The 13,792-nt window shown below is 36.7% G+C and overlaps 2 protein-coding genes across 2 annotated transcripts in view; one reads left to right on the top strand and one right to left on the bottom strand.

The window, feature by feature from the left end:
• The window catches only part of LOC137726773 (protein DETOXIFICATION 27-like), a 10,861-nt gene extending 7,572 nt beyond the window's left edge, over window positions 1-3,289 (top strand). Inside the window, exons 5-8 of the mRNA XM_068465764.1 lie at window positions 1,767-2,005; window positions 2,236-2,354; window positions 2,726-2,815; window positions 2,903-3,289. Of these exons, the coding sequence (XP_068321865.1) occupies window positions 1,767-2,005; window positions 2,236-2,354; window positions 2,726-2,815; window positions 2,903-2,980 (526 nt within the window). The 3' untranslated portion in view covers window positions 2,981-3,289. The remainder of the gene's footprint in view (window positions 1-1,766; window positions 2,006-2,235; window positions 2,355-2,725; window positions 2,816-2,902) is intronic.
• Window positions 3,290-10,507: 7,218 nt separating this feature from the next.
• Window positions 10,508-12,192, bottom strand: LOC137718297 (putative clathrin assembly protein At4g40080). Its single transcript, XM_068457819.1, has one exon. It carries the CDS (start codon window positions 12,068-12,070, stop codon window positions 11,021-11,023), a length of 1,050 nt encoding a protein of 349 aa, XP_068313920.1. The 5' UTR covers window positions 12,071-12,192; the 3' UTR covers window positions 10,508-11,020.
• Window positions 12,193-13,792: the final 1,600 nt, after the last annotated feature.

Raw genomic sequence — 13,792 nt, 5'->3', positions numbered from 1 at the left:
GGTATACTTGTCATCAGTGGTGATGCCAGGAATTAGTGGGGGGAGGGGCGGGTTTAAATGGGTGCAAGGTTAAAAAGAATGTAGACAAACAAATCATTTTAGATAGTAGACAATAATAATGACGTTCATAATTTATTAATATTAATTACAAACTGCCACACTATGACGAACTTAGTGAAAATAAAATGAAATTCTTATACTCTATGACAAATTTAATAATTGGGTAAATACACATGGTTTGGTCAATTGTACATATGTAATGGATGCATAAGTACATCAAATGTGTTAGTATAAACATATTGATAATGTGCAATTGTTGAAAACTGAGAAACGTATTGAATTGAAAAAAAAATACTTAATCTACTAAAGCGTAAACCAATATTTATCTAGCTAGCATACATAGTTCCAATTCCATATCGAAATTATTAGGAAAAATCCAGCCTTGAAATCATTCGAAAATCCCATGAGAAAGAAGAATAGAAGGATGTTAACGCTAAGGCTTCGACGATCACATGCTACTAAACGACAAAACAACACATGTTGCCTACTATCACACCTTTTATTAGAAACCAAAACGCGCCGTTCTACTATTTTTTTTTCTTTGCCCAGATCCAAACGACGGCGTTTTGGCCTGGGTTTTGAAAAATAGAAAACAGAAACGCAACAGCGCTGCTATTGTTGCAGAGCACCAAAAACCAAAGAACCAGACGGGATTGCTCACTTCCGACAAGACCAGAGGGGCGGAACCACCACTCCTGAGCTTGAGTTCCGTTGAGGGGAGAGGCGGCCGTCCCTCTTTGCATCTCTGTAGCTTCGCCACTACTTGTCATTTGAAAATTTCACTAAATGAACACTGATCATTATGCTTTGATATATAAAAAAACATTTTTTTCAGAAGCATGGTATACTCTACTTCTACTTTTCTATGTTTTTCCACTATCAATGATAGCAATTTTTAAAAAAAGTTTTTTTTTTTTTTTTTTTTTTTTTTTTTTTTTTTTAACCAAATACATTTGATGTTTCAAATTTTTTTAAAAACTATTTTTTGTAATGCACCACAATCTCAAACTAACCCATAATTAGAAAAATGAAAAGTCGTCAAATGTAAAGTTAAAACCAATCGGGCATGAAACGTCAATGATAGCTCATTAATTCTTTTGGGTCTCCTTCACCAAGAGATTCAGCTCATTTATTTTTACTACAACTTTTATCTTCTCTACCTTTATTGCATGTCTCTCAGTCTTTAATTTTCTCCTTTTTTTTTTTTTGGAATTGTTATTGGCACTCTAAAAATCTCATTATATACTCCAAATTTTCTATATTTGGAAAGAAAAATACACTTGTGAGAAGTGTAGAATGAGATTTTTAGAATACGAATAACACTTCCCTTTTATATATATATATATATATAATTTTTTTTTTATATAAAAACGGCATTAATATTGGAGACCCATTCGAATACAATGGATGTAAACGGAAGGATTAGGCGAGTTGAACTCCACATATGTTTGGTCGTCAAATTGCTCTTGTAGCCTTGTTCTCTTAATCGCACAAAATGATCAGAAATAACCAAGGCCTGAGACTTAGTCATCAACTACAAATTTAGCCTACTTCTTACTTGCTTAGAGCGAGTAGAATAGAGTAATTTATATATTAACTTTCTCACAAAATGAAAGCATTCCCAACTATATTCCTCTCTATGCCACTTTCAAATATGTAATGGTTTCTATAGCAGTGTTGTGAAATTCTTTTGATGAAATTCACAGGGTAAGAGTGGCAAATGAGTTGGGAGCTGGAAACTGGAAGGGAGCAAAATTTGCAGCTAAGGTTTCTGTGGCAGAATCCACTATGATTGGTGTCTTTTTCTGCATACTTATCATTGCACTCCACAGCAAAATTGCGTACATATTCACCTCAAGTAGTGATGTACTCGAAGCAGTTGATCAGATGTCTTACCTCTTGGCCATCACAATTCTACTTAATAGTGTTCAGCCTGTTTTGTCAGGTTCGTTTTTTATGTTAATTGTTTGAGTAACATGTATGGACGGTCTTATTGACCATGTCTTATAATATAAGTAAACTCCGACCTCGGTTAGAAAGGTAACCGTACACATATTTGATTCACATATTGAATGCAATCAAGCATATTATTGTAGCAATGAATTTGAATGTTAATTGGTTAGGTCTGATGAAATTTTTTTGATTATATTTCACACTTGGGTTTATAATCGACAGGAGTAGCTGTGGGTTCGGGATGGCAAGCATGGGTGGCATATATAAATCTTTTCTGCTACTACATTGTTGGGCTTCCTCTTGGATTTGTAATGGGATGGATCTTCAACTTGAGTATTGGGGTACGTTATTTTCATTTATTTCCCTCCATATAAAATTTTCTTATCATGTTCTCTCGTTATGTGATTTATCACGTGATGACACTTGGGACACAAGAAAGTGTAGTCCTTATAGCCAGTGAAGCAATCATGGGTTCTTTGGTTTTTGACACCAAAATCTACTGATGGCACCAATGTTGCAGTTTTGCTTCGTGATTTTCAATTCATCGAGTGACTACCAAGGCAAAGAAATCTTTCTCAGTTGTCTGAAAGACCCTTCCATATTAATTATTACAATTTGGTTTTCTTTAAGTAATCTAATTTCCATCAAGCACTGGAAGGAATAATGACAATATCTTGGCAATTTTATTCAAATATAATTGATGTAAAAACAGGGCATTTGGGGTGGAATGATTTTTGGAGGAACTGCACTTCAAACATTGATATTGGCCATCATCACAATACGACGTGATTGGGAAAATGAGGTAATGATTGATTGAACTTAATTGAATATTCGAATTTTATCTCTTCGTTTAATCTCGTTCTCATACAAAATTGATTGAAAATTGCAGGCTGAAAAAGCCAACCAGCGTGTATTGAAGTGGTCAACCCCTACACCAGACGGGCAATCAGAGGAACAAGTACATTAGCTGCAATTGCATTCACCATTTGTTAGGCTAGATTTTGTTTTTTGAACTCTGAGGCCGACTTTCAACCATTGAAAAAGAAAACAAAAACAAGAGAGGTGATGTGTTGTAATTGTTTAAAATATCGATATACGTGAAAATATTGATATTGTTGCAGGTCTATTTGGCATTGATATTGTTGTAGGCCAATTTGATTGAAAAATTATAGAGAGATTGAGAGAGGGTGCGGAAAGCATATAGAGAATTGGGTGAACTATGCAGTGTGTTTTCTCACTCTCATTGTGCCTTTATTTATAGTAGTACGGAAGCTAAATTCTTTACCCCAATAGGATTACAACTCTAATAGAATAATATATAGGGAATTGTTATTAGCACTCCAAAAATCTCATTCTACACTTCAAATTTTCTATAATAGGAAAGAAAAATACACTTATGAGGACTGTAGAATGAGATTTTTGGAGTGCCAATAACAATTCCCTAATATATAATCTAAGATGTATATTAGAATCCCACGAGGATATCCAAAATAAATACACAATCACATTCCTAAACTATTAGGACTGAAACACACATTTTGAGCATGTAAATACTCAAGAAAATGATGCATCAGGTCTTCAACGATGAAGTAAGTTCAGTTGATGAAGGCATCCACACAATGAGTGAATGCAAGTCTCAAATTAACGAAAGAATGCATAAAAGGTAAAACTCACAAAACCTCACTATGGTTAACCCCAAGGTGGGATAAAAACCCATAGACCAAGGAGAAACGTGAGAAGTTGCATTAAGTGAAAACTATACATCTTCTTGACACAAGTAGCAAGCTCACAAGGGTATGACCAGCTCAGGATTGGTGTCTCATCAAAACTTACTTAGGTAGCAAAAACCCAGTGGGAATGCTCCTAATTGTAGGGAAAATGAGTACATTAAGATCACGTGAGCATACTTCTAAATACTCCCCCTGAGTTTGACAAAACTTCCAAATAAGAACTATAAGCATTGCATATGAGATAGTTAGGCATACTAATTTCTCGAACAAACTTCTAGAAGATAGACTTTGGCAATGACGTCATGTAGAGATTGGCAAGGTTGTCGGGGATCAAATTGCTTGACGTCAATCTCCTAAAGCTTTGTTGATGTAATGTAGATGTAATATTCCTTGGCGTTGACTTCGTTGATGTATCATATCTTGGTCTGTTTGATACTGTGACATCATAGATCGTCATCGGGACTCAACGATAGATGAAAACATCAAGTACTTCAGATATGCTCAACAATAGCTCTTAACCATAGCTGACATGTGGCGTAGTGAAGTAAGGTGAGTCTTTGAACTATTCAAAGATTTCGTAACTAAGGTCATATTGTGGATCTCGAAGACATTGCAGTATTTGTAATGGTAAAGACATAATCATTTGGGGATTGTGCCTTGTGCGAGTTTGATAAGTAACCAGTGTTAGCATAACAAACAAGGCAAGCATGATTCCAAGGATCAGGGGGTTGGATCTGCTCGAGATGCAAAGGGATAAGCCTAATTCCATAATACCTTTAGGGAAGCAGACATACATATTTTATACCAATTCAATGGTTGCGTGTGGGCGCAGTGCTGCATCTTTACCAATCAAGGTTCTAAAAGATGTTAGGCACTAGTCGGGCGGCAAGTTGGGGCCTAGGTCTTAGGCGACTAGGAGGGGTCTAGGCAGGCGCCTAGGCGAACTAGGCGGATTTAACTAAGTCCATTATATTTCATGTAAATAAGTGTATGTTAATACTTAAAATATATATAATTTCATCATAAACTACAAAATAGAATGACACATATATTATGAAGTATTGGAATATAATGAAAACATGGGAAACAAGCATATAATGTGTGCTCATTTAAGTATTCGACAAGTCTCTTACAGTTTATTGAAAAAAATAAAATGCAAAATGAAAGTTATTTATTTTCTGCCTAAGCAAGTCACAATCTAGATGGGTCTAGGTAGGTTAGGCAGGTACTTAAGCAGTCTAGGCGCCTCAGTAGGTCTATGCACCCTTTCTTAATTTTCAAACACCTAGGCATTAATTGGGGCTGTGGCCAGCCACCTAGCACCTAGGCGGGGACTAGGCAGTGCTAGGCGGGGATTTTTAGAACAGTGATACCAATAGATCAATAGCGAAGGAGATGGCCTGTCTAATGCAATGAGCTAAGTACAACAAAAGCGCAAAGTTGAACTCAGATATGGAATTTCAGATTCCATAACCTCTTCAAGGGTTTCATTTGCATATAACGTATGGAAGATCATAGGTATACTCAAAGGTAACACCTACTAAGTGTAGTTCAACTGGTAGACCAAAATGTCGTCTGAACAATGCTTGAACGTCAAGTCAAGGCATAAACACGTTTTCTCAAGGTCCATCATCTTAAACTTCGTCTTCAGGTACGAGGCAGTTTTCTTAAGCTCTTCTAGAGTCTTAGTGACATTCATGTCATCAACGCAAACTCTAGCAATTTGGATTAAGACTTTTTAATTTAACACGAAAGGGCATAATTCCATATCCCTAACTAATCAAATAATCACTTAGACTGGTATACCATATATGCTGGATTTTTTCAATCCGTAGAGTGAATGCCTCAAACAAATTTAGAGAGTGTTCCATGGTTTGGAACTATTTGAACCAGTCCATGTAATTCTTTGGGAACTTACATTTAAACCTCCATATTAATATCTTCATGAAGATAAACTAACCACATTCATAATGCTGCTGTAAATCACAGGGCGTTTGAGAAAAGCCTTAAGCCGTAAGACGTGCATTACATCACACTATTTCATTCATCTCATTATGCTTCCTTTCCCACTTGTAACACAACAGTGTTACCTTGGGTAGTGTAGGAATGACAGGTCCAAACACACTTTGGTAAGGAATTTAACTTGGATTGTGATTTTGGTTGTCCACTCAGTTCTATGATTTCACTAACCAACATAATATGGTTCAATATTGTTGCTTTTCATTTATGTTGAAAACTACCAAATAAGTAAAAATATCATCAATGATAATCTCGTTCCAATTCCATATCTCATCCAAACTACTATACTGGACCAAGACTTCAAATCTCGAGAATAATTTGGATTAATCTCATAAGATGGAAATGATTGAGATAGCGATCAAGTATGGATTCATTTTGTGCAGTGTTCTTCCTCTTCTAGGTCGGGCCTCGAATATGGTGAAACCTTTAGCTCGGTTGTCAATCTAATTTTGGCCTTATCAGTTCAATTTCAATGACATGTCTGCCAGTTGGATGTTCAGAATGCATTTCTTCATGGATTTTTATTTGAGGATGTTTATATGTAACAACCCCGTGTTTTTGTTGATCCTCAATTTTCTCACCATGTTTGCAAACTCCGCCGCTCTCTTTGTGGCCTTAAGCAGGCACCTAGAACATGGTTTCAATGTTTTTCTACTCATTTGGAGGACCTGAGGTTTCATCAGTCTCATGCAGTTACATCTCTATTTGATGGAAACGCTAGTCAAATGTGGGATTATTAGTTGTAACCGAAAATTTGCAAAATGGGTATTAGGACGGTCTAAGGGTTTTGCTCCAAGTCAAAATGAATCTTGGTGTTGGAAATAGGAGGTACAAGAAAAGATTAAAGCTAAGAAGGAATGTCGTAAAGCATTTACAAGGATAAAACTAATGAATACTATAAGATGTATAAGAGGTACAAGAAAAGATTAAAGCTAAGAAGGAATGTCGTAAAGCATTTACAAGGATAAAACTAATGAATACTATAAGATGTATAAGATAACGAAGAAGAAAGCAAAGAATGATGTGAAAGAAGTGAAGCTAGTGGCTTTTGACGACATGTATAAGTGATTAGATAGCAAAGAATGAGAGTTGGATATCTCAAATTAGCTAGAGCAAGTGAAAGGAGGATGAGAGACTTCAACCAAGTGCGGTGTATCAAAGATGTGAATGAAAATGTTCTAACTGCGGAGAACGTGGTTCAAGATAGATAGAGAGCTTATTTTCATAATCTATTCAATGAAGGACACAACATGAGTACTTATTTGGGTGAGTTGAGTTAGTCGGAAGAGTGTAGAAAGTTACTCATTTTATTGTTGAATTGGGAAAGAAGAAGTGGTTGTAACTTTGAAAAAGATGAAGCAAAGAGAAGTAATGGGTCTCGACGATATACTGATTGAAGTGTGGAAGGTCTTGGGAGAGACAAGCATCGCATGCCTTACAAACTTTTTCAATAAGAATTTGAAAATGAAGAAGATACCAAATGAGTGGCAAGAAAGCACTTTGATGCCTATCTACAATAGTCAGGGCAACATACAAAATTGCATGAACTGTATGAGTATTAAGTTAATGAGCTATATAATGAAGCTCTGGAGAAAGTAATTGAGCATTGAATGAGGCAAGAGACACAGATCCTAAAGAATCAATTCATGTTCATGCTAGGACGCTCAACAATGGAGAAAATCTATCTCTCATGAAGATTGGTGGAACGATATAGAGATTTGAAAAATGATTTGCATATGGCCTTTATAGATTTGAAATAAAAAATGCACGATAGTGGTCCTAAAAGAAATTCTTTGGAAGAATCTAGAGGAGAAAGGAGTACAAGTATTATATATCCAAGCATTAAGGTATATATATGATGGAGTAAAGCTGCATCAAGAACTTATGAAGGGCAGACTGAAAGCTTTCCCATAATCATAGGGTTATACTAAGACTCAGCTTTAAGTCATTACCTTTTTGCATTGGTAATGGACGAGTTAATAGGACATATTCAAAATGATATCCCTTGGTGGCTTTTCACAGATGATATGGTGCTAAAAGATGCAACACGTGAGGGAGTAAATGCGAAGCTTAATCTTTGGCGGGAAGTGTTGGAAGCTAAAGGTATTCGCCTAAGTAGGTCAAAGATGAACTTTCACTTGGATCTATCTTGCAAAATAACAAAATTAGATGGAGATCTCAATTATAGAATACAAGCTGGATGGATAAAGTGGAAGAGTGCATCGGGTGTATTGTGCAATTGTCGTATACCACTAAAGCTCAAGGATGAATTATGTATGATAGCAATCAAGCCATCGATGCTTTTTGCATGGAATGTTACATGATAAAAAAGCAACACATGAAAAAAAAAATGAGTGCAACAAAGATATGAATGCTTCGCTGGATGTGTGGGCACATGAGAAATGATAGAATTAAGAACGAGCATATCCGAGGTAAAGTAGAAGTTGAAGATAAGATGAGAGAAAATTGTTTAAGTTGGTTTGGACATATGAATCGAAGATTTATAGATGCTCTAGTTAAAAGAGACCTAAGAAGACTTGGAGAAAGATTATAAGGAAAGATATGGAGTACTTGGAACTAACATAAAACTTTAGCGTAAAACCGAGCGCAATAGCATTCTAGGATTCATGTAGCGGACCCCACTTAGTGGTATAAGGCTTGATTGTTGTATTACTATTTTCATACACGATTTGGGCACTTGTTTCTCAATGAATGATCTTTGCTATATTCATTATTTTTAGGACTTTCTAAAACCTCTGGTGGGCTGTCTCTTTGCCAACATAAATATATTTTGTTCACCTACTTCAACGCACCAAAATGAATGGTGCCTAATTAGTTTTTATGCCTGCTATTAGTGGGAAAAGCTCAGTCTTTAGGATGGTAATCCTTTGCCGGATCCAAGTGAATATCATAGCGTTGGTGCTCTTTAATATCTTATTCTCACATGCCCGAATATCACTTTTGTTGTTAATCGAGTTTGCCAATTCGTTCACCTACCAACCACTAATTGTTGGCTTCCGTCAAATGCATTCTTTGTTATATTATGGGAACTACTCACAACGACATACAATGCAAGCCTAGACTTTCTTCGTCTCACTGCATATTTCGACGCCGATTATGTTGGGGATCTTGATGATCGTCTTTGTACAGGTGGATATTGTTTTGTATCTTGGTTCTAATCTTGTTTCTTGGAGTGCAAAGAGGCAAAATTGTGCATCTCGGTCTAGTACTAAGGTCGAGTATTGAAAACTTGCTATGAAAGCTGCCACTGTATCATTGTTTCGAATGTTGTTTCGTGATCTTCACCGCTCCACACTCTTCTGCGATAGTATTAGTGCCATTTCATTAGCCTTAAATCCGGTGTTTCATGCCCGAACTCATCTTGTTGAGGTGGATTATCACTATGTTCATGAGAAAGTAGTTTGAAAAGAAGTTGTTAACTATGTCCCTATCCATGATCAGATCTCAGATATTTTCACTATAGGACTTTCCATCAATCGCTTTGGTTTTCTGGTCTCCAAGCTTCTTGTTCTAGCTCTTCTCGTCAGTTTGCGGGGGTGTGATATACAATAATTATGGATTTCTTGATTTGTAGAGATCTTTTGTTTTCTCTGATTGATTCTCAAATCATTTAGATTAGCCTTTCTTTTATGTAATTTTGATTTCTTTTATGTATTTTTGTAATAAATAATAAATGAGAATTAAACCACCAAACCTATAGAAGGATTCAACAAACCTTCTATGTTCTTCTCTACTACGTAGTCTTTTACTGCGAACAACCAATGTCAACATTTTATAGTTCCTAACATAATTAGCAACACACAGAAACATAAAGAAAAGAAAACAATTGAAAAACTGTTCTAAAAATCCCCGCCTAGCGTTGCTTAGGCCTTGCCTAGGCGCTAGGCGGCTGGGCACTGCCTTGATAAGTCATTAGGTGCTTGAAAATTAAGAAAGTGTGCCTAGACCCTCTTAAGCATCTTCTTAGCCCACACTCACCTAGGCGCATGTCTAAACCCGCCTATGGTGTGACTCACTTACACAAAAAATTGATCATTTTCATTTTGTATTTTATATTTTTAATAAAATATAAGAGACTTGTTGAATACTTGGATGAACATTCATTATATGCTTGTTTCCTATGTTTTTAACATGTTATAATACTTTATAATCTTTATGTTATTTTATTTTGCAATTTATATATATAGTTATGTGTTTTTTTTTTAAGTATGAATAGGCACTTATTTATACAATATATAATAAATTTACTTAAATTTGCCTAGTCCGTCTAAGTCCCTGCCTAGCCGCCTAGGCGTTAAGCCCAAGTCTGTCGCCGAACTAGCGCTTAGTGCCTTTTAGAACCTTATCCTAAATTATAAGTTAAAAAGAGATAGTTATTTAAAAATAAGTTTATCTGAAGATCCTTAACGAAAGGGACTGTATATATTCCTCCAAAATTAACCAAATTCCTTGCAAAAGCTTAACCCAACACATAAACCATTGCCGCCCTGTGGTTTTTGACCTCCGAACACATCACTACAAACATATTAAGATAAGAACAGAATCAACATCAGTTTTATCTTATTGTCATTTCGTCAAAGATGTCATAGAAAGCACCCATCAACATCTAATATATAAACTACTAAAAAATATATATGCAAAAGCCACCATGAGAAAAATCAAACTTTCAATTTTTGTTACAAAAAAAAAAAGATAATAATAATAATAAAATAAAATTACCTAGCTAGAATTTCATTTTCTTTTTTTTACAAGTTTCTATCCGAAGAAAAACAAATTCATCCAATTTTTTGTTCGACAACAACAAAGCCACACCGTTGCTATTGTTGTCCCAAAATTAAAAAATTATTTTAACCATTCTCTTTGGCATGTCAAAATACATTCACACTGTTACATACACATTGTTAGAACTGTGACACCTAATATTGGAGTGTCAAGGAAACAACGTTTAGCTGTTCACACTTCACACCAATGAACAATGTTTGAGAGATCAAAGAAAAAATATAAATCACTTTTTTTTTTTTATTACAAAACGTAAATCTTTTGTTAATGTATCTAGAAACATTTACAGCTAGAGTGCTTGTAGTTGATGATGCATGATGGTATGAGAGATTATAAGTTGTTGATGCACGTGAATACTACAATGTATCAATTGCTTTAATCGCTCATGCGCATTGTTATGTATAAAATTAGGGGCGTCACACTATACAAAAACCCAACCCGACACGATGATCAACTGTTCAAACGGCTATTGGTGTCGGTCCGAAGCCCAACCACCCACCACCAGATGGTAACAGCAACAACTGTCCAGGTTCAAGAAATGGGTTCCAACATTGAGTCGACTCGGCCAACTCGTTCTTCCCTGGAAAAACCACCAGCCTCTCCTCTCGCTGCTCCTTCATCTCCACAAGCCTAGCCTTGGTGTCTCTCACCAAATCCCATAACCCATCATTCCTCTTCCTGTTCACAAACAACAGCATTAACTTCCCCTTGCAACCCTCCAGCCTCTCAAACGCGTCAATTAACCGAGCCAACTCAGCCGAACGCAAACCGTCGACTGAGTCGATTCTGTCTCCAACTTCCTTGACTCGGACAACAATTTCACGTTGAACCGACCTGTAATCTTCGCCCGTGGCCCTCACCACTTCGTACACCAAATTGTTCTTCTGAAGTTCAAATGAATCAGGGGCGTCACAAATTCGCACCACAAATTCCACAAGCACTTCAATCTCCATTGCCAAATCTGAGTCCAAAAGAGCAAGTGCCTTCTCTTCCTTGTCTCTTTTGTTACCTTCGTTTTTCGACGAATTGAGATAATATCCAATTGCTCTAGACACCATCAGATTCTGCTCGACTACACCGGCGTACCATCTGACCCAAGACGAATATTCCAACATACAAAAATCGGAATTGTCACAAAACATGGAGAGGTTCAAGAAATTGTATCCCCCAAAACAAGGGTAGCACGCAAGCTGGTCTTTGAGAATAAAAGACCCCTTTGATATAATGTTGTGAATCGTGAGGAGGCATTTTAGGGCAACAAAAGCGCTCCGAGTGACGTGGAGCCGGTCCATGAGAGCATCAATGCATGCGCATGCAGTGAGGCGGGAGGAAAGCCCTAGGGCGAGCACGGAGGCGATTCGTGTCTCCGAAGGCGGCCTTGACGGGTCGTGTGTGGTGGCGCGGAGGACAGCGAGGTGTACGGAGGAGACTCGACGGTTGATGGTCAGAGTCGCTTTGAGGATCGAGGCTCTGTCTTTCAGAATGCCGATGATTTTGAATCGAGCCATTGCGAATGAAGGAAGAATGGGAAAGGTTGAGGAAGATGGAGGTGGGAGCGCGGCGGAAGATATAAATTGACAGTTAGACGCGGTTTTACTATTTCATGGTGTCCGTATGTGTGCGCAAACTGTACATGGCTCTTAACCGTTTCAGAAGAGAGCTTTCGACGTTTTTTAAGTGTATTCTTGCACTTATGTGCAAGTTGGAGCGCGAATTTCGCTTTACCAAATGGTGCATTATACAAAACTACTTCAATTGTAGATTGAATTACAATCTTATACCTTACATTTGAAAATTATAATGTCACATCTTATCTTTCGAATTTGTTATAATGTTAGACATTCGTTAGTGTTTTTGTCAATTTTTCTATTAAATGCTGACGTGACTTAAAACATGATCCACTCTTTAGCCCAATTAGATTAAAAAATTAATTAAAAATTAAAAATTAAAAAAACTTTAAAATATATTTATTTTTAAAATGTGGTACCCATCCTTTACAATTAAAAATAAAATCATCCTTCTTCCCCCATTCTACCCGACGACGTCGACCTCGCCTATCTCCGGGCACCCCCAACCTCACCCATCTACTCTGCAACTCCAAAACGCCATTCCCCACCATCCCCATGACCTCCACCCGCCTCACCACCACCACCCTAAAGTTAACCCCGCCAAACCCATCTCTATCAAATGCAACCAGCACCATCCACATCCAAGATCGCTCGCCGGCCCAGTCCGAATCCCAAGATCGGGTCTTCAACTTCGCATGAAAATGTTGACTCTTGCTTTCTAGTTGGGAGTTGCAGAGGAGATGGCTAAAATTTCTTAAGTTGTACTATCCTTGGATGTGGATGGTGGTGGTTGAGCATTTGACAGAGATGGGTTTGGAGGGGTTAACTTTAGGGTGGTGGTGAGTCGGGTGGAGGTCATAGGGATGGTGGCGAAGGGAGTTTTGGACTTGCAGAGTAGATGGGTGACGTTGGGGTGCCCGGAGATGGGCAAGGTCGGGGTGCTCGGAGATGGGCGAGGTCAAAATCGTTGGGTAGAATGGGGAAGATGGGTGATTTTATTTTTAATTTTAAAGGGTGGGCCCCACATTTTTAAATAAAAACATTTAAATGTTTTTTTTTTAATTTTTGAATTTTTTATTAATTTTTTAATCTAGTTGGGCAAGGAGTAAGCCCCGCTTTAAGCCACATCAACATTTAACAGAAAATTTGATAGAAAAACTGACGGAGGTTTGACATTGCAACAAATTCATAAAATAAGGTATGACATTGTAATTTTTTAAATATGAGATATAAGACTGTGATTCGATCTATAATTAAGATAATTTTGTGTAATTTATTCTAAAAAAATATATATTTTTCTTAATTTTCTTTTTGGAGTAAATATAGAAGAATTAGATGTATAAGATCTGTATTTTCCATGCTCCCCCTGTATTGGTTCTTTTCGCCTGTTATGAATGAAATCCTTTATTACCTTCAAAAAAGATCTGTATTTTTCAAAGAAGTTAAATTGTTTACAACACATAAAAAAGAAGATATAAGTCCAATTTTGTGAACAATTATTAGGTATAATTCAGTAGTTTAGGTTAGGCCCGATAACTCAGTGTCCACATCAGTTTATTTTTTTTCTAACATATTTATCCCTTTATTCTAAAATTAATAATTATTGAATTTCTAACTACATATTAATGAAATCCTTTTTGTCAACCAAAAGACATTGAAAAG

Source organism: Pyrus communis, chromosome 1, assembly GCF_963583255.1.
Source record: "Pyrus communis chromosome 1, drPyrComm1.1, whole genome shotgun sequence".
NCBI lineage: Eukaryota > Viridiplantae > Streptophyta > Magnoliopsida > Rosales > Rosaceae > Pyrus > Pyrus communis.
This window is presented reverse-complemented; position numbering and strand designations above follow the sequence as displayed.

What these genes read in the sequence shown, in the direction of transcription:
- LOC137718297 (XM_068457819.1), bottom strand. Translation starts at nt 12,070, where the DNA reads ATGGCTCGATTCAAAATCATCGGCATTCTGAAAGACAGAGCCTCGATC.